We start from the raw sequence: 20254 nt of genomic DNA, 5'->3' as shown, positions 1-20254 counted from the left end.
TTTTTTCTAGCCAGCAACATTAGATGTGTTCAATGCTTTGAAACAGGTGCGCAGAGTTTCTGTCCAGCTGCTCGGCAATGCACTCACAGTTTGTGAGAAAAGTGCTTAGACAACACCATACAAACTCATTTATGTTTTGTTTTCTTTTGCTTTTAGCAACATTAGTTCTGTTTGATGCTTTAGGAGATGTGCACAGAGTTTTTCTCCAGCCTCCCATTGTCAACATTATATGCCGAAAGCACGATTCCTTAGAACGGTGCTTTCTGCAATCGGGGTTGGAAGAAAGACCTGCTTGAAGCAAGGTTCAGACTGAAATCGGGGATCTCCAAAAGATTAATATGGTAGTCGGCCACTGAACTTCCATCTGATATTCTGAAACATATATATATGAATCTCACAAATGTGCACTGCTGGACACTGTTAGCGTGAACGAGCCATCGTCAATTATCAAGGTTTTTACTCATAGTACCAAAGGGCTGTCATCAAAACCACTAGTGTAATAAAAGGTACCAATTTAGGGCACCAACCTAAGCAGTAAAATTTTATGCCCTTTCAAAGTAAAATTTAGACAACCACCATTGCCATCTTCACGCTAACAGTGCCGCACAGTGTACACTGCTTAAATTAGGCCAAACCCTCGCACACAATCTAACACCGGCTCGAATCCCTCGGTGTGCGGAGGAATTTTAAAGCTGATGCTCGTGTAAACAAAAAGTAATACATAGAAGTTCTACGAAAAGTCAAAGACTCAGTCCGGTACCTGATGCAAGCTGTGCACAATTGGCTGAGTCATGTGCAGCGGCTTGCTGATGGCAACAGGCAAGTGACCCAGAGTACTTCTTGGCAGAGGTTCCAGCGGCCTGCCCGAAGACAACCCGATTTGAACCGGGCCGCCACCATGAGAGCCGGACCTGAGGTGAATGAAAATGCACGAAAGAGTCCGTAAGCTTGGAGACCTAATCCCATAGAAGGCGTATAATGTAAAGCAAGAAATGATAGGAAATACTAGTACAATAAACAGGTTCCAACAGAAAAGAACTACCAATGGCTGCCTTCAGAGCACACAAAAAAAAAAAAAAAAATGGGAATGGATGGTGGGGGGTTCCATGCTTTTGAGATTTATTTTTCTTTAAATCTGACGTTTGTCGGGAACAAAAAAAAGAATATGAGCATGGGATTCCCTAATTTCCGGGGAACAACATCCCGGTACCGATAAAAAGAAGTAAACAATGCAAATAAATCCAGAAAAAAAAAAAGTCTAGTGAGCAGGCTAGTGTGGGCTGTGTTTTAAGTCAACACAAAAAGAGGATGTACAATGTGTCACAAAAAAAAATGTACAGTCTTTTTTACCGCAAAAATAAACTAGGCATCGCCGAACGCTCATTCTCTGCCCAAAGGCAGAGCTAGAGGTCACAACCAGATGCCAAAGTTTCAGCCCAATCCGATAACTTAATCAAAAGTTATAAGTGATTTTCTGAAAATGTCAATGGGAAAATGGAGTCCATTTTTGCCCGTTTTCGGTTTCTGGTGCCATAGAGCCCCATGTGTTTGAAAACTCCGTCGGCCGCAATTTTTCCATTGAAATTTTCAGAAAACCACTTATAACTTTTGATTAAGTTATCGGATCAGGCTGAAACTTTGGCATCTGGTTGTGACCTCTAGCTCTACCTTTGGGTGGAGAATGAGAGTTCGGCGATGCCTAGTTTATTTTTGCGGTAAAAAAGACCGTGTAAATTTTCTTTTGTGACACCCTGTAGATATAGGTTTCTTAGTGCCTAATTCGTGTTTGCCTTATTGAAGGACAGCTTCAATTATATGTTTTTCAGCTTTCCCCCCAATTTTGATAAGACCGGCCCCGGGGGTTACTCTTTGGGGTTTATCGGTACACACCGAAAACATGGAACATCATAGTTGTAAAGCAACTTCCAGAAAAAAAAACACTCATGTGCACCGTGCCGCACGGTTGAAAAGAAACAAGCGCCGCTTCTTCTTCCGCGTTTCGCTCGCGCGTGTCGCTTGGCTGCTTTTTCGAGCACAGCGTTGGGACTCACTTCTGCAAGTCCATGACTTGGGCCATGGAGAGCGCAGAACGGGGCACAGGAGTGAAGGAGGTCCTTGCCGGCACCAGACCGGACGATCGGGCCTGGAGTTGCCGACGGACATGCAAGTACGCAGGAAAAAGAAGATGCACAAAACGGAATCAGCATGCTGGAAACCACGCTCGTAAACCCACAAAATATGAACCGTCATAGGCCATTCTCCGTTTCGCTCAAAGTCAGACTGCAGCCGACGCCGCAATACGTCGGAGCCGATTGTGTGGTGCCGAAAGTGTCATCACGGCGCTCGTTGTCTTCGTGCATCTGCTATCCCGGGTTAAACCTATTGGGCACAGCGAATGCTCCTGCGGTTTCTTCTGCGTGCGATTAGTTCAGCTGTGAGGGTGCACTTGTGGCGCTGCACGATTGGTCCATTCTGGGTACCCACCAAACAGCCTAGTTTCGACGGACTGCCACTTTGGCCACCGCGATAATGCGAACAAAAGCATCTTCTTTCCGAGTGTCCCTACCGGGTAGACACCACTTGAATCAAACTACCCACCCGTCACTTTCTGAAAATCTCGAAAGTCCCTCGTCGTTAGCATCGCATTAGCGCAGGGCCTTTTGCCGTGCCGGTAGTCTTTAAAAACGCACCCCTGGGTTGTCGGAGACACACGTGCACATATATTTCGGCGTGCTACTTTCCTGAAAAAGGCTTAGATTTTAAGCCTCGCCTTCGTCATGCTGTGTGCACATGGTTGGCTTCCAAAGGGTCTGCGCCACTCTAGTGGTGCAGACCCTCCAAAAGCTGTTGCCCCTGAAATTCTGCTGCCTACACTGCCCGTTGGTAAATCTGCCCCCGAATGGTCAAACTGCGAAATGCTACCGCTCTCTTAAGGGTCAAAGTTGTCATGTCCCACAACCAACAACGCGAGCAGAGGCGCAAGGACTGGACGGGAAGGCAGCAGCGCTTACCCCGACAGGAATGTGGGAAGTGGTTGTCACCTGGCCCATGGATGACCGCAGCATGGGAGTGGCGAGCGCCGACTTGGGGGCTGTGTTGATGCTTGCCACAGCCGCAGGTCCTGTCGGCGACACGGGGAGTTAAGCACTGGTGGAAAGCCTCTTCCTTCTCTCCACTACCTCACCTTCCATCACTCTCCCCCCGTCTTCTTCCCCCCCAACCTCCTAACGGCCAGCACGTGAGTGGTGCCATGTCAGTGTTCGGCTAGGACTCCTCCTTAATCAGCGAGGACACTAATTCCCGCCGAACACTGACGCGGAGCTCGTGTACAATGTGTGCCCCCCGCTGGATAGGTGACAGAAAACGCAGTACTACGGCCTCGTTAACTAGGAAGGATCAATGGGCGAGCGCGTTAGCACGCTACGGCTTGTGGAGCAAAAGCTCACCCTGAAGAACCCACGAATCCTGGGTCCAGTTACATATCCCACCCGTTTCAATCTGGATGAGCATCGTACCGGCAGCACAGTCATGTGTCCCAACTGTGTGGTGCCTATTAAAGACCTTACACTAACAGTGGTACTGCACTGGCAAGATTTATCGTCTACAGCAGCAACATCAGACGCCCAATAGGACTGACTAGCTTCCCCATGTCTAAACAAGTGCACGACACAGTTACTTTTACTCGTTAAAGGAGCTGTGCAACGATTTTAACCTTGAAAGAATTTGCATCTTCTACTTTTGACATTATCAGTGATGTGATTGGTCGTAGTCATTTTGGAGCAGCTATTGGAGCAGCCAAAAGCTCATTTTGGAGAAGCAAAAAGAGCTTTTGGAGCATAACCACACACTTTATTTTCCTTTATATCACTGCAAATGTGAGGAGCAGATGGCAAATATTAGGAGAACAAACACTAGCTGTTTAGCTGCATGTGGAAGCACCAGACACGGTAACAAGAAGAAGACTGATGAAGAACAGCGCAAACTGCCATGAATGATTATTTTAGGTACGAAATCCCACTGAACAAATGTTAAAATACAGTCATTTTGAGCGCCTAGATTTATGTGTCCTTCAAGCTCTAGGGGGTGTTGTAACAAAACCGCAATTCTTAATTCAGACAAAAAACAAAAGCATAAAAAAATGCCCTTTCGCATTAATAAACCTACAAAAGAGTCCATTCTTGCACTATGTCTCGCACTGGAGGAGTACCTTTCCCCTTAGCACGCGGGTGCGCTGCGGCGAAGCAAGACACGCAACATTGCGACGCCCAGTTCGCGATTGTCGCCTCACTGGAGTACACCAGTATGCGGTGAAAAGCGCATTTAACAAAGCTAACTAACCCACCAGAACAAACCACAAGACTTATAGCGAAACTTCCGAGTACTGTCAGTGCTTGGTGCGAAATCAAATCTAATAGTAGTACGTTCTTTGAGGCGACTATCGAAAGTCCTGAAAACCCGCACGAGCCTACCCTAACGATCCGGCCCGGTAGCAAGGCCTGCAGCTGCTATATTTTCAGTATTATTTAAGTGAGCTTAAGTTCTAGTGCAGTGTTGGTGCAAATTCCTCACATTTTGGTCAAATGTAGCAGGGTGCAGCACGGTAAGCACTTTGGCACAGTTTGCCACAAATGGCGCAGCAATCACATCACTGCATTGTTTATCATGCTACAAAGGACAGAAAACACATCTTCTTTCGAAATGTTGCGATTCTACCGCGTAATCGCGAGGCAAAAATTAGAATATTTCCCGACCTGCAGCCGCGAGCGGCGACCACGAGAACTCTGCGGCATGAAGTCAATGGGGGACTTGTAAAAATAAAGGAAGTTGTGCAAATACCTGCTAAAAGGTAATTTTTCTATAAATCTTGTCATTCCAACATAAATATAAATGCGTCAAAAACCTGGTATCATCGACAAAACTTTTATTAAATGGAGTTTAAGCGGCGCCATCTATCCGAGGTACAAAACCGTCAGCTCTATGTGCTACCGCGAACAGCCGCCAGAAGCCGGAGGGGGACGGGGGCAGAGCCGAACGGGGACGGCCAGACTTGGACGAGACTTTCCTCCTTTCGCCATGTCGATCGTGCCGCACAACCACGTGGTCACGTGGTCGCGAGTGGGTGAGTTTTCGCTGCTCACTGATGGCCCTAAAAAGAAAGCTTCACCGGAACCCCGCGCGTCCCCCATTCACGTCACACCGCACATGACTCGGAAGACAGTGAAGGAGTTGAGAGGTGCTAAAAACCTCAATCTTTGTAAATTTTCAAAATAAAAACTAGAACAGGCAGGCAAAAGCAGTTTTTTGTTCTTTATTTCAGAAAGGTCAAGACACCAACTCCCAAATTATTTAAGCAAGGCACTGAAATTGTTGCACAGCTCCTTTAACTAAGAGGCGTTGGTACAACTCCCTTTGCTATGCTCGCAGTTCAGGATTAGGAGCAGACAAAAAGAAGCCTTTTGCTTCGCGGAAGTGTGGCAGATGGCAATACTTGTAACTTCAGCAAAAGCAAAGTTGCTCGAAGGCAAGCGTTCCAAAATCGACCGCTGCCCCGCAGCTCGATTTCCCCTAGAAAAGACTCACCGCGTGGCACGTGCGAGGAGTACTGGTGAGAGACGGTGTGTCCGATCTGGGTGGTGGTGATGGTGCTGCCTCGGATGATGGACGCCATGGGGGAGGCCATCGTGTTGGCATTGAGCGTGATGCCCCCCGTCGACGACGACACCATGTGCCGGAGCGTAGACAGCTGCGACACTGCCGGACCTGTGGGCGCCGCCGTCGTCGACACCGTTTAGAAACGACACACCGAAACAATGTGCACTGTCGTTTAAGTAAGGGGTTTTTTTCCAAAACAATGGTGGACAAGCGGAGTACTCTACTTTTCAAAATCTAGATGTTTACAAGCCGAAATTTTATGTGGTGCAAACTATATACGTATGTGTGTGGACCATAAATTAATTTCTTTTTCACGATTTTTCATTATGACAAGATGTGCAAATTTTGAGAATGACAAATGTGGTGCCTTTTCGAGTGAACTTCTGGAATGTTCTAGATTTCCAAGGGCTCGTGGGTACCCAGTAACCAGGATAAGAAGAACTTCGGAGAGTATTATACTGTCGAAAGCGGTTATAAAGAAGTCGGTTACAAATATGGCAGAAACTTTTCCTGCCATATTTAGCACAAAATTCTCCCGCCAGAGCTAGCAGGTCGATAGGGTCACGACGTCACAGCCACATGCGACGTCACGTGACACTACCATGCACACACTTGCACGGCTTGATAATGAGCACGTGTTTATATGAGAAGGCTTTGCAAACAAGACACGATAACACTATCGTGTCCCACTTTTAAAGACGAAGCTTAAGCGTCACCTAAGTGTTTTTGCAATGTTTTCTCGTGACTTTTCGCTCCCGACATCACCGACATCGTCTGAAAATTTAGACGATGTCGGCGATTAACCAGCCAGCGCAGTTGACGAGCAATCTCTGAACCTTTTTTCACCTTAATTAAAAGCGCAGCCGACGTTATGAGTCAAGGGGACCAACCAAACAGCAACAAAGTGCAACATCATGACATTCATCCATCTTCCTGTGTTGTATTCTTTCATCAACTAAAACAATCAAGTACAGCAAATGCCCTGTGACATGCTTTTAGTGTGCGTGTTCGTAGTTGTATGTTCTAGAGTCTTCGACTGTGTTCTGACCCAAGTATGATAAGACAAACTATACTGTAAGTAGGTAAGCAGAGACGCTGTGAAATATATATTTGTACCATTCTCCCTTCTTCCTAGTTCTCTCAATAATGAAGTTGACCAATAATAAATATTTTTATGTTTTTACTTTGCTCATGTTGGCGCAGGTTTGGTGCAATTCTTAGCAAAAATGGCATTCTGGCACAAGATGTAGCAGACTTTCGTTCATAGCACAATTTAGAGCAGATGGAACAGCACTCCCCTCACTTTTATATGATACCCAAAATATTAAGCCAAACAACAGAAATCGAAAAAATAATTTTTTCCCCCACCAGTTCTGCACACCAAAAAGGCTAAGCACACACGCCGCGAGAGAACGACCCCTTCTCTCTTTGCAACTCCTAGCATATTATGTACAGCAAAATGACGCACCAGATTTGATGGTGTAAGGTTGGGTGACGGAAGTGTTGACGCCACCAGTAGAAGCCACGGTTAGGGGAAGTTGTATGACAGGTCTCGGAGATGATGACACCCTTTGACCGAGCGTCTGCAAAATAAATAAAAAAATGTGTACTTAAACACAACGATGAAGATTTAGAGTGCAGCTTGCAGCTTGGGACACTCTGAACATTGCCTGTGATGCAGACCCAGTCATGCAGGTTTGTTACAAACAATGTCATGACTCGAGGCATCTTCTTTACCGAGTGTTGGACATATCGGTTCCCATAGTGGTCACTATACTCCATTTCAGCATAGCATTTTAAAAGGTGGAAGCTAAAGAACCCAATTTGGTGCCATTGATGGTCACGTTAGGTCCATACTCCAAAGCACAAGAGTTTGGTTCTCCGCTCCGTTCACTAAATGAACAGGAAACCTAACAAATATTGATACTTGAACCATGCTCCACATGCACATACTTTTTCTTGGAGCTCGAGTTGCTTCTTGGCACTCTGTGTCGTTGCTTGCCCAAGCAAAATAGTTGCATTGACAGAAGAGTTCTCAAAACAAGGGGACGCACAAGACCGCTGCTTTTTTTAATTGAAATGCACTTTGCCAAGCAAGTTAAAACAATTGGAATGAAAAGCCAAAACCTCAGTTTGTGTTTTGGGAAGGGTTTGCTCATGCATACTGTCTCATCTGAAAATGGATTAGTGTGCCATTTATCAAACAGTGGTGTGGCAATCGCATACATAGAGGTGCTCTGTACTCGTGCTGCAAAACAAAACAGCTTCGACAGGTTTGACAAAGCTTCCCATTTCAACGAGTCAATCCAAGAATGCTATATTTTTAAATCTGGGTATGACAGGCACGAAATAGATTGGTCACAGCAATTCGCTCTGTTAGTGCTTGAAACAACTAACCTTTGAAGGGTATCAAAATATTCATAGACACACTTCACGGTATCACCGACTTGTTCACTTTACACTCAACGGTTTAATGCATTTATGAGAGGCCTTGGTAAATTTACTCTTTCAAAGAATTGTGACCTCTACCACCCATTCATAACATTCTGTGCTTGTGTCATAATCAATAGCATCAGTTGTTTTGTTGTATCGCACACTCATACACTATGCTCTGTTTAGTAGTTACTGTTAACACACTCACTGAGGCCATACCTTTCACTGTTTGTCAAGTCATGATGTAATGGGGTAGAGCAGTGCAAGATTGCTTCAGCAATGCATTTACAAGATAGAAATAAAAATACACTGACACAATCCTTGACTGAGGTACTATGGAAACTGCATATGGAGGAGTGAACAAGGCACAAAAAAATTAGAACCAAACCGGTTTACAACCACTTTAAGTAGATAGCCGGAGAAAAAGCATGTCAATACCCCTAACCAGTCTCGTATACATATGAATTGACAAATATGCATGGTGTTGCAGCTAAACATTCCCATAGGTGAAGAAAGCGAGGCTTTTTATAACGCCAAACAGCATTCAAAGTTTGATGGCTATTCCACCGGCGGCATGGCTATCCAATGAAAACACCTCGAGATGCGACCCGCGTTCTGGTGGCCACCAAAGACTAACAATCCGCCACTGAATGCTGTCTTTCTGTGACGGGGCGCCGATCGCAGGCGGTAAAAACAAAAGAGAGCTAACTTAAAGAAAACCAACGTAAAAACACAAACACAACGCCGACTCGCGTAAAGGTAACGCAACGCAGATCGTAATGCGCACAGAGCCAGCTGACAAGCCAGCTGATACGCCTTAGGTAAAAAATTAAAAAGAAAAAAGCAAGCTCACCGTAAACGCCGACTTAGCAGCGTCCAAGTGCGGTCGCAACGTCGGGCCGATCGCGGTCGCCTGTTGGACGGGCTTGGCAATGTGCGAAGCACGGGGCGCCAAGTCCATCGGCTGCTCGCCCCCTTTGTCAGGGGGCTTCAGGTCCAGGCTGGGGGCCTTTTGCACCCCAGACATCCTGACAGAAAACAACACCTCGTAAAAACCTCCGAAAAAAAAAACGAAAAGAAACATAGAATCTAGCACTCGCGTTTTCATCGGGAATGACCCAAAAAAGCGGACGAGCGACGGTCCGCTGTGAAGCGGGGGGATTGAGGGGGGGGGCCGAACTCATCGTCGAAGTCTCCGAAACGGTTGGTAGGAAGGAACGCCGAGTTTGAACGAACAAATTAATAAAAAAACGATGACGCGTCGCGGTTCTAAGTGTGCCCGAAAAGAACGATAACTCCGTGACGCCGTTTTGGCAAGTAGCTGCGAGACCGTGTAGTACCATACAGCTATGGCGATGAAGCGTACGGAGACGTTGGTGAGGAGAGCACACGAGTTCGTCGCCTCGTACGCGATTTCGGGTTCCGCGTCGCTCAACACATCCCGAGTAGGGTGTTAGAGTCAGGCAAGGATGTGAAACCGGCTTACCGCCGTTTGCTAAGGTTATTTCTCTGTCCCGAAAACTGCGACCACCGCGATGGAAGGATCGAGGACTCGACTGTCCAGGCGACGAGGCCTGAAGACGCGTCGCCGCCGCCCCAACGAGACAACCGATAGTGCCCAAGTCGACGAAATCAGGGAAAACGGCGATCAAAAACAGCGATTATTACGTCGCCACTGTCCGAGGGAAACAGTGTTTATAGTAGGTCATGAAAGCATCTCGCCGATGGAGGTGGGGGGACCACCGCACATCGGTTCCCCCGGGAATGATGCGTTCAAACCGCACTGGCGGTTACGGTCGACGCCGAATGGTCGACGATGGCTCTCGGTTAACACGCTGTCCGAAATCGGAGCTTTCGAGGGAAAGTTGCGACTCACTTTTGCGTACAGTGGTATCACCAGCTGTAGATATTTTAAACTCCTGCCCCCACGAAGCAGCATAGGCCGTTGAATTTACGGTACTTGTGCGCATGTCCTGCTGCGAGCAAAATGTGGCACGACAGGTTTCCTGCGTACAAGCGCGCGTGATGCCTCTACTCTTGTATGAGCGTGGCGGGCAGCGCTGAAAATGCTGATGCCGTCGCTGAAAAAAATACAAACAAACATGCATCATCTCACGTCAGTTTTATTATTAAATTTACTTAAGTTTAATTTATTTGTGTAGTAAATTTTATTTATTTATTGTATAAACGTTTAATATTGGCGACTTATTTTAATTAAAAAATTCAAACAGATTTCTTCATCGCAGGTTTTGTGGGCCGGTCACGCAACTCTAAGTAGTTTCTTTCATATTCGGCAGATGACGACTGTGTCGTGCAAACTGCGAAAGTGCGTGAAAGTTTTGTAACGTTTGAGGTGTGCAAAAGAGGTGTCGCTCAAAAACGTGCCAACGTAGACTTCGTTCACACTCGGGGATTTCGAAGAGTACTGGAGGAGCAACAATATTTTTTGTTGAATCCAAAAGTTGAACTACAAAAGTTCGGTTTTTAGGTTTCGGTTTCACTGTACGGCGATAGGTTGCTTTTGTTTTTTAGCCCGCGAGATGTATTTCTCACAAAGATAATGTCAATTTATAACGTAAAATTCCACTAAGGCCGCGACATAATGTCAAATTACGAATATACCAGGCCAGCGACGGTTTTAAGCTTATAACGATAGCAACACGTAAACGTCAACACGGACGCGACTGACAAACTTGGGTTGAGCGCGTTGGTAATAAATTCAAAAATATACGAAAGAGTCAGACGAAGGGGACGGACAGGACAAACGTCCTGTCCGTCCTCTTCGTCTGACACTTTCTTATATGTTTGGACACGACTGCTTTAGTGCTTTACAAATTGGGCATGGTATTCTCATGCGTCCTCATATTGATGTATTTCGAAATTGTTGAACACAGCTCAATCAACATAGTAGCCTAAGAACAGTTCAAAAACAAGGTAAAGTGCCATGCATAGAGCTAGAGCCAGCGATTCAACTCTCATCGTGGAGTGTGGAGTTGTATCACATCAAATCCACAAACGGAGTTCGGCACAAGTTCGCCATAAAATTGCCAACCAATGTTTCCCGCAACTTTTGTAAAAAAAGAAAAAGATGAAATAAACATAGAAACGAGCTCGCAAACACTATTAGTCACCTAGAAACCCAAAAAAATAGTCAGAGTGCAGGCGAGCTGGTGTAAGTTGAACATGACTGTAAACCTGAGACTGGGGCGGGAAGAGCACACAACAGAAGGTAGTAAAAGAGGAGGCAACGTCTCGGCAACGTAAAAGAGGAGACGTTGCCTCCTCTTATACTACCTTATGTTGTGTGCTCTTCCTGCCCCAGTCTCAGGTGTAGAAAACCAAAACCGAAACCTGCTTTGACATGGTGTTGGATTGGGATTGAGAGAGAGAGAGAGAGAGAGAGATAAAGATAGAAAAAAAAGGGGGGATAAGATGTCTGCTTCTTTTTTTTTTTTTTTTTTTTTTTAATTGGGGGCGGGGGAGGATAGAGATAGAACTGCGGGAGGCTTGAAATGTCACGCACGCGTTTTCGGGTGATTCACACAGCTTTGTCAATATCGTAAACTTTTTTTTTTTTTGTTTATCCTTAACATTGGCACCACAGGTTTAGCACTATTAGGGGTAAATATAAAGTGACTTCTGCCAGAAAATAAATTACGTGATGGAAAGTTCTTGCATTGAAACGTTGTCCATCCATTGCCTCGTTGCTTTCAGGAACTATAGGGGGCGCTTTGAAAAACGCGCGCAGCGCCGCTAGCGGAGGAGCTGGCGTTCGACCGCGAGGCGCGTTCAGCAGCCTGCGGCGCCTTTTCGCATGCCAAGCTGTGGCGGCGGAAGCGCGCACGGACGAAACTTTTGCTTTTCGAGCCGATACGTTAAGGGTGACGTTGCATCAATGCTGGGGCAGACCTAACAAAGGCATTTAGCTGTTCTACTCTTCTTATATATTGAGTTTTAGTCGTTATTAGGGGTAATTCCTCTAGTTGCGGCCAAAAAAGGAGTTTAAGCAATTTTCTGAAAAGCAAGACGGCCGCCACCATAATTGCTTTGAGTGGGAAATTTATTTCGCTCGTCGCTGTAAACGTAGGACTGCTGGAACGATGATATTGGAGGCGAGTGAGATGTTCACTAAGTTTCTGCACGAAGTGTGCCAAGTTTCATTAAGACGGCAGGTGTGAAAGTTGTTTCTAACGAATAAAGAAATAAAGCTGTACGGTATATCCAATACTGGACCCAAAATGTTGTGTTATAGCGGGCTGTGCAAAGTGCAGATTTGGGCACAGAGGTGCTTGGACTTGACAGTAACATGACACTGCACTTATTATACAAAAAAAAAAAAAAAAGGGGGCATAGGGAAACCCGGTGAAAATTTGGTTTGGGCGGCGTAACTCAATGGGAACCGGTTTTGACCATGAAAAGGCTGTCAAAAGAATACCACTGGTCGGGGGAGGTGGAGACTTTAGAGGTAGGAAGGGACTAGTGGACTGTACTTCCAGTTGAAACAACTTTACGAAAGGTGGTTCCAAAGCCGAGAAAACAAAGTTGTCGGCCAACACACGGTTTGGCCGCCAAGGACTTTTGCGGTCAGCTGTTGTGTAATAACCTGTTGTGCGAGGTGCTGATTTTCGGCCCACAGGTACTTTGACATGACCGTCACTTGGCACAACACTTATTATAACAAAAATAGTTGGCATAGCGAAACCAGGTGGAAATTTAGTTTGGGCGGCGTAACTAAATGGGAACTGGCTTTGACCGTCAAAGGCTGTCAGAAAATACCACTCATCGTGGGAGGTGCACACTTTACAGGTAGGAGGGACCAGTGGACGGTACTTCCAGTTCGAACCACTTTGCGATAGGTGGCTCTAAAGCCGAGAAAAAAAAATTGTTGTCTACAGAACTCGGGGTGTCAGTGTTTCCACATCCGAAAGGAGGCTGATCAAGAAAGAAAGCACACCACATAAACTTCCATACTCAAACGCCGATTCTCCAGTGATTCCGAGTTTCATGGTTGTTTTCTTTAGATTTATATTTTTCACTTTTTTTACCCTTCGAATCTTTCTTCATGAAGTACAGATTGCGTGCCATATTTGTCCGGAATTATCATCGACTCGTACGATAGGGACGAAACTTCTTTGGAGGGCATTCCTCCAACGAAATTGGCACTGCACACCCGCGAGTGTGGGATGGCATTTCAGTTCGTCCCATCGGCGCTGACACATGTAGGCGTTACTGGTACGAAAACAAACGCAGAGCGCAAAGCGGCAGTATAGAAATTGTCAGCCGTGTCGACACAGTGGCAGACATGATCGGGACACCAAATTTCTCGCGCCGTATGGCACGGCTCCATTGTTGTCGCTGTCCCACAAAACATCGGCGAGGTGAAAAACTGTGAAACTTTGTCTCCACGAGATACGACGCATACCTATTGAAGCACTTAATGACGCAGCACACGCTGCGTCATTAAGCTGTGAACCCAGCGCAACAGCACCACTCCGACTTCAACGCGTACCAACGTACGCGGCGTGGTTTCGGTTTCGTTTTCTCTGGGGTGCTCACTGCCTACCTTCGGTACCGGCCGCGCGGCGGCGCGCCAGTCGCGTCGCACGGAGTGTATACATGCATAACGCGCGCGCCTTCCCCTTGCACCTATTTCACCGAGTTTATTTATCACATGGGATAAGACGCAGAGTTTATACCATTGTTTGCAGTTTTATTATTTTGCTAAATCTGTAAACCATCTCCTCTGTCACGGAAAAAATCTATGTTTATCAATATTGAAAATGCTGAACTTGATATTCAGGAACCAAGTGAGAGTGCTTGTTGCCGTACTGTAAATATCGTGTGTTTGTTGCTTTGTGTTTGAAACCTGCGATTGCGTTTCCTTTTTCTTTTTTTTTTCTGTTCATATTTATATATTTATGCACCAAAGAGAATGGTTGTTTTTGGGCACGTAAAATAAAATAAAATAAAATCACTAGAATCATATTTACGTCGTCTTGTAATGGCAGTTCAAAGCAAAAGGGATGTGTCAAGGTAAACTGGCACGTTCGCTTTCCCGCAGAATTTACGTCTCGGTGAGACGAAGCCAAGAATCAGTTTTTACACAAAAATGCTGCATATCGGTCATATATAGACCTTTTCTGTGTACTCTCGTCCCCAGCAACCTAATAGGCGTATCCGGTATGGGCGACGAAAAAATAATCCAACGTTTCAACCTGCAAATAGTAAAAAAATAAAGGGGAGGCAAAACGAGAAAGTGTGACGGTTACGCTTATATCCGAAATGCCTTCTATTGGCGTAGTAAAGCCAAAACAATGTGTTCGCCCATACTGGAAGTGACGTCAATTCAAGATGGCGGCGCACTTGCAGAAAAGGTCTATAGGGTGTCCCAAGTCACCAGGCTCGATCAAAATGGGCCTTAAAAATCGGCGCCTACGCGTTGCAATCTAAACTTTTCTTCAAAGGTGTATTCCACAGGTCTGGTTTTTCTCGTAAAATTACAAAACGTAGCAACCTTTCTAAATAAATGAATAAATAAAAGGCCAAAAAATTTGTTAGGGTTAAAGGCGGGTGGCGACGCAGACGACCAAGTCGAGTTGCGCGACGCTTTTGGTGCACGTATTGGTAGATGGCGTCGGGTGCAGCGTCGGAGTAAGGTCACCGTCGGGAGGTGTAGCCGACCAGCGAAAGAAAGCAGACGACACGCAGACGAAATCCGTTGGCAGCAAAAGCGCGGTTGTTCTACAAACGCTTTTTTTTTTTACGTTTAGTTTTTTTTTTTTTTTTTTTTTTTTATTGTCCTCATTTATTTTTTAACCAGAGATACATTCCAAAAATGTTATGTTCCTTTTAATAAACCACGGTGGTCGCGAGCAGTTTCGATAAGGAGGTAGCGCCATCTATCAATACGAACGTCAAACGACGACTTGGTCGTCTGCGTCGCCGCCCGCCGTTGGCCCTGGCAAGTTTTTTGGCCCTATTTTTGACAGAAAGGGAGCTACGCTTTGTAATTTTACAAGAGAAAGCCGACCTGTGAAATACACCTTTGACCAAAAGTTTAGATTGCTACGTGCAGTCGTCGATTTTTACGGTCCATTTTAGATCGGGCCTGGTGACTTGGGACACCATATACTGTCGAGACCGGTTATAACGAAGTATGTCATAACGAAATAGCGGCTACAGCGAAGCGATCACAATCTTCCATTCTCTTTTGCACTTCGTTAACCGAAGTCGGTTATAACGAAATGTCGGATATAACGAAGTGATTTACGATTCCGTTGACTTCGTTATAACCGGTCTCGACAGTATACACTTGCAGAATTTTAGTGCGTGAGACCACTAATCTCCACTATAGGGGGTTGGATGGCGTATAGCTGCTCTCAGAGTCTGACGCAAGTGAAGCCACCGGAAGTTCGATGCTTGTCCCAGAAATTGGGCGTGTAGTGGGCTTCCTAGTGCATTCAGACGATATTTTGTTCCATGCTTTTTTGTGTCTTTGATTGAGTTGTAATCCTCCCGTTCTGAATTAAATCCTGATAATAAAGCATTTGAACGTGGGACACACGCACATTTGATCAACTAGGATCTCAAAATTTTCACGTCGAATGGCTTCCCAGGAGACTTCTCGGGTCCGCATGCGCTGTTACTCCGCAGCAAGCAGGCTTTCTTGGGATGACAAGAAAAAATCCAGCGCCCTGGACGCTGTTCGATTCAGCACAGAGTTGAAAAGCCTGTCAAGCGCTTACGTCTTGGACAAGCCGCTTACTCCTGGTGGCTTCATAACTGTCTGCTCAATGGGACACGTATACACGAACCAAAGTTACTAGAACCACTCAGTTGGGAAACTGCCATAGCTACTCATCTGAAAAAGTGGCTCCGATCTGTCCTCGAGAACCGAGCTAATGACGAACACAACGCCGCCATTTCTCCCGCAGCGGCCACTCGAGGAACTATTTTGGCTTGAATCGGCCATTTTGGAGCCGAAACAGATACAGCGGAAGAGGCTACAGGGGTGCCACCCCTTTCTCCCCAGCGGACGCGCCGCGACTTACTACCGAAGTTAAAATGCACCTAGGTCGGGACGCGCTACCTGAAAGCACCGCTGAGGCATGGTTGTATTTATTTTATTTATTTGACATACTGTCAGTCCTGATTAGGACTTTGAGTGGAGTGGCAACGAGTTACACTTGTAAAAGCAACTGGAAAAATAATATATATATATATATATATATATATATATATATATATATATATATATATATATATATATATATATATATAATAGTATAAAAACAATATTAATTGTGCCGCAAACCCCTGCAAACTAAAGATTTTAAAAACATCACGCGCCCATCATTTTGTACTAAACTCTAATAAATTTAATACAAAAAGAGTCTTTTCCCTTTGTTTTTACGCAAAAATATGCTATGTAAAAGCTCAAAATGACCCCAGTATAGACAAATGATAAAGAGTGGCGCTGCACTCTTTATCATTTGTCTGTACTTTGATCACCTTGAGCTTTTAGAAAGCATGTTTTTTGCGTAAAAACAAACGGGAAAGACTTTTTTTGTATACATTTTTTTTGGAGTTTAGTACAAAATGAAGGGCGCGTGATGATTTTATAATCTTTAGTTTGCAAGGTTTTGCGGAAAAATTAATATTATTTTTATACAACCATGCCTCAGCGGCCCTTTCAGGTAGCGCGTCCCGACCTAGGTGCATTTTAACTTCGGTAGAAATTCGCGGAGCGTCCGTTGTGTCCGAAATTCGCTGTGTCCGCCGAACGGACACAGCGGCACCCCGCTGTGTCCGTTCGGCGCCAAAATGGCCGATTAAAGCCAAAATGGAAGGAACGTGCAGTTCCTCAAGTACCCGCTGCGGGAGAAATGGCGGCGTTGTGTTCGCCATTAGCTCGGTTCTGGTGGACAGATTGGGGCCACTTTTTCAGAGCAGTCTCTATGGCAGTTTCTCAACTGAGTGGTTCAAGTAACGTTGGTTGACAGTTGGTTGACACGAACCAACGTTACTACACGGTGTCTCAAACAGCGGCCGGGCTCTTTAAATGTGGTGTATCTTTTTTTTTTTATAAAATTTGCAAAAAACAAACTTACCTCAAAAAAGTAAAAAAATAAAGGCTTAATTTTTATGGAAACGTAGCAGAGCCACCGGGCGCCGTTTGGCACGGGAGACAAGAGATGGCGCAAGCGGTCGCGACACCAACCGCGCCAACTGCCGCCAACGAACGAGCGTACGGCGCCGAGAGCCGGCGTCATTAGCAGACTATCTTTTCGACTCAAAAGCGGCGCGCGCTCCGCAGGCGACGACAGTCGCAGAACCAAAAACATGCGCGGTAACAACAAGGAACTGCAAACCAAACGACATGAGTACCCGAAAAAAAAACAGTCAAAATAATCCTATTATTTATTTTTTTAATCGATTATGTGTCTCTTCAATGGGTTTTATTAGCAAGGATGATAAAATCCTGCATTCGCAACTGACATCGAAAGAACTCGCGCCGTTTTTGAGTCGAAAATATTGTCTGCTATTTGACGCCGGCTCTCATGCTCGTCCATTGGCGGCAGTTGGCGTCGCGACCGCCTGCGCCATCTCTTGCCTCCCATGCCAAACGGCGCCGTATTGTTTGAAGACCGGTGGCTTCGCTGTGTTTTGATGGGAGTTCAGCCTTTTGCTTTCATAACTTTTTTTTCGGTAAGTTCGCTATTTGCAAATTTTATAGAAAAAAATGCACCACCTGTGGGCAACTCTGCACAAAATCGTAGCGCGATAGGTTCAGAAACCGATTGTTGTGGTCCATTTAAACAGCCTGACCGCTATTTGAGACACCCTGTGATTAGCTCAGTTGTGGAATTCCCCGCGGAAGGGGTACCCCCCCCCCCCCCCCCCCCTCACTGGCTTCAGTCCGCCTCCCGTCGTTTGAAGCGCCACCTAGATTGTTGTTTCGTAACTGTGTGTCCCATAGCGAAACGTGAGTATTCCATAGAATACACTGCAGTTAGCATAGCAGCCGTCCTGCGCGTCAAACGACGGAAGGCGAGTCGTGGCGAGTGAGAGGGGGGGGGGGGGGGAGGGGGGGGGGGGGGTTACTGCTCGTGCAAGCGGCGTCTATGAGCAGTTCCGTAACTGAGCTAGTCTCGTAACGTTGATGGGCAAGCCGTGCTGTCACGTGACGTGACGTCACGTCGAGCGTGGACGTAAGGTTGCATGTCGCTGGAAACCCGCCGTAGTGCAAGTCCCACAGTTACAAATCACTTAAAAAAGAATTTAAATCGCCGACTGAAGTTACTGCTAACGTGCGGTCAGTATCGGCATACCTTCACGCCACCCCATTCTTCCCTTATTATTATTACCACAATTATTATTGCTGATGTATAACACCCTCGGTGCAATGGTTAGTGACACTTTTGACTCGAATTCTGACTAAAATCTCCATTAGCTGTTCATGAGTATGTAAAGTCTAAGAAATTGATGATATAATAAAATTATTATTATTAGAATATTGGCACAAGTAAAAACCATATACCCTACTGAGTGGATTCCAGTTACCGTGGAATACAATGCGCTCGCTATCGCTGTCTTGGGGAGGCCGCTCACGGAAACGGAAAGGGACATCTTATCGGCCACCGTCTTTTCTGACACGACTTTTGTTTCTCCCATCTAGGTCTCTGTGATTACGCGGCCCCGCCTCGAAGATCCCCAGATCTCGACGAGGAGGACACGGCTTCCGCATTGTTCGAGCCGCCGGGAGCGAGTCTCTGTCCTACGTTGCTTGCACGTTGCAGACGCGGGAAAAAAAAGAAAGTCTTCATCAAAGGGAGAGCGCGGGAATGTAAAACATCCCGAGCCCGAGGGATAGGGGGCGGAATAAAAGGTGAGGGCAAACACCGAACGCCCAGGCACCGCCGCAGGTGACGTCACTCAATTCTCCGGCGCCGCGCCACTAGGGTGGCGCTGCTGTCGGCACTGCGCATGCGCAGAAGCTCCACTTTACACGAATCTTCGCACGCGTATTTTTTTTTTGGGGGGGAGGGGGGGGGGGGGAATACTGCAGGCCAATTGCGGCCCAAGCAGGATTGGGGGTTACGGCCCTGTGTTGTTGCACAGTTTTGGTGCATATTTTATTAACCTCCTTCTTTTTCATTACCCCCCCTTTCCCTCCTCACACATACACATATGCATACATATTTTGTTCAATAGTACTGATATACAACAACTTATCCAGACAGAAATTGCCGAGTCACTCTGCGACCGCGGCTTTAGCATTTTAGCGTCGGCAATAGGAGTTTTTCGCATAAAAATTACGAGTGCGGCGAAAACTCGAAGTGCGATTGGCGTACAAATGGGGAGTTGCGCTACCTCCCCTCCTCAAGCCTCATGATAAAATTTACGCTACGAGCTGATAGGATCAATCAAGCCATAATGCTGAAAACAAAACATAATGACATTCGTCAACTTTTCCAATCAAGCGCAGAGAGTGCGCGCGACCGCTTTTACCGCTCATTCACACTGGAAGCGGATCCGCGTTCGCAAAGCGGTCGCGAACGAGGTTGTATATATATATATATATATATATAAAGATCCAGTGCAATTGTACGTGCACTCGATGACATCGAGTGCGCGCGCAATTGGTACTGGATCTTTATACAACCGCGTGGCAACCGCTTTGCGGACGCGGATCCGCTTCCAGTGTGAATGAGCGTTGAATCTACGCGTATGCATTTTTGTAGTGACTTCCAGGACTCAGCTTTATGAGTGCTCTGACTGCGAATAGAAGCCACACCGCCGAAAAGGCGATAATAAAAATTTAATAAAATTTTTGGCCCTTTTAGTTGTTTCCTAAGATATATCACGAAAAGCTGGAATACGCTGAGTAATAATAATAATAATAATAATAATAATAATAATAATAATAATAATAATAGCTTATTGCACGAACACAGAACCAGGTACAGACACGGATTCATTTAAGCCAGGGGTGGCCAAGCTGCGGCTCGCGAGCCGCCATTTGCAACTCCCTCCCCTCCCCTCCCCTACCCCTACCCCTACACCTCCCCCCCCCCAAGCCGGAACGCGTTTTAAACCGAAAAACCGGTTGCAGTTTCGTAGTCTTGCGCTGCTACTATCTTACGTACAGTTGGGCTCCTTTGGACTC

The 20254-nt window shown here is 46.0% G+C and overlaps 1 protein-coding gene across 1 annotated transcript in view; it reads right to left on the bottom strand.

Annotated features, from left to right (window-relative positions):
* Window positions 1–10102, bottom strand: part of LOC8042659 (histone deacetylase complex subunit SAP130) — a 70355-nt gene extending 60253 nt beyond the window's left edge. Inside the window, exons 1-7 of the mRNA XM_029989426.3 lie at window positions 9962–10102; window positions 8939–9113; window positions 7121–7235; window positions 5581–5760; window positions 3012–3121; window positions 2052–2143; window positions 761–911 (exon numbers count right to left, since the gene is read on the bottom strand). Of these exons, the coding sequence (XP_029845286.3) occupies window positions 761–911; window positions 2052–2143; window positions 3012–3121; window positions 5581–5760; window positions 7121–7235; window positions 8939–9112 (822 nt within the window). The 5' untranslated portion in view covers window position 9113; window positions 9962–10102. The remainder of the gene's footprint in view (window positions 1–760; window positions 912–2051; window positions 2144–3011; window positions 3122–5580; window positions 5761–7120; window positions 7236–8938; window positions 9114–9961) is intronic.
* Between the last annotated feature and the right edge of the window lie 10152 nt (window positions 10103–20254).

The sequence above is a fragment of the Ixodes scapularis genome, unplaced genomic scaffold (assembly GCF_016920785.2).
Source record: "Ixodes scapularis isolate PalLabHiFi unplaced genomic scaffold, ASM1692078v2 PGA_scaffold5__190_contigs__length_132052651, whole genome shotgun sequence".
In the NCBI taxonomy this organism is placed as follows: domain Eukaryota; kingdom Metazoa; phylum Arthropoda; class Arachnida; order Ixodida; family Ixodidae; genus Ixodes; species Ixodes scapularis.
Note: the sequence above shows the minus strand (reverse complement) of the source record. Positions and strands in the feature narration are given on the sequence as shown.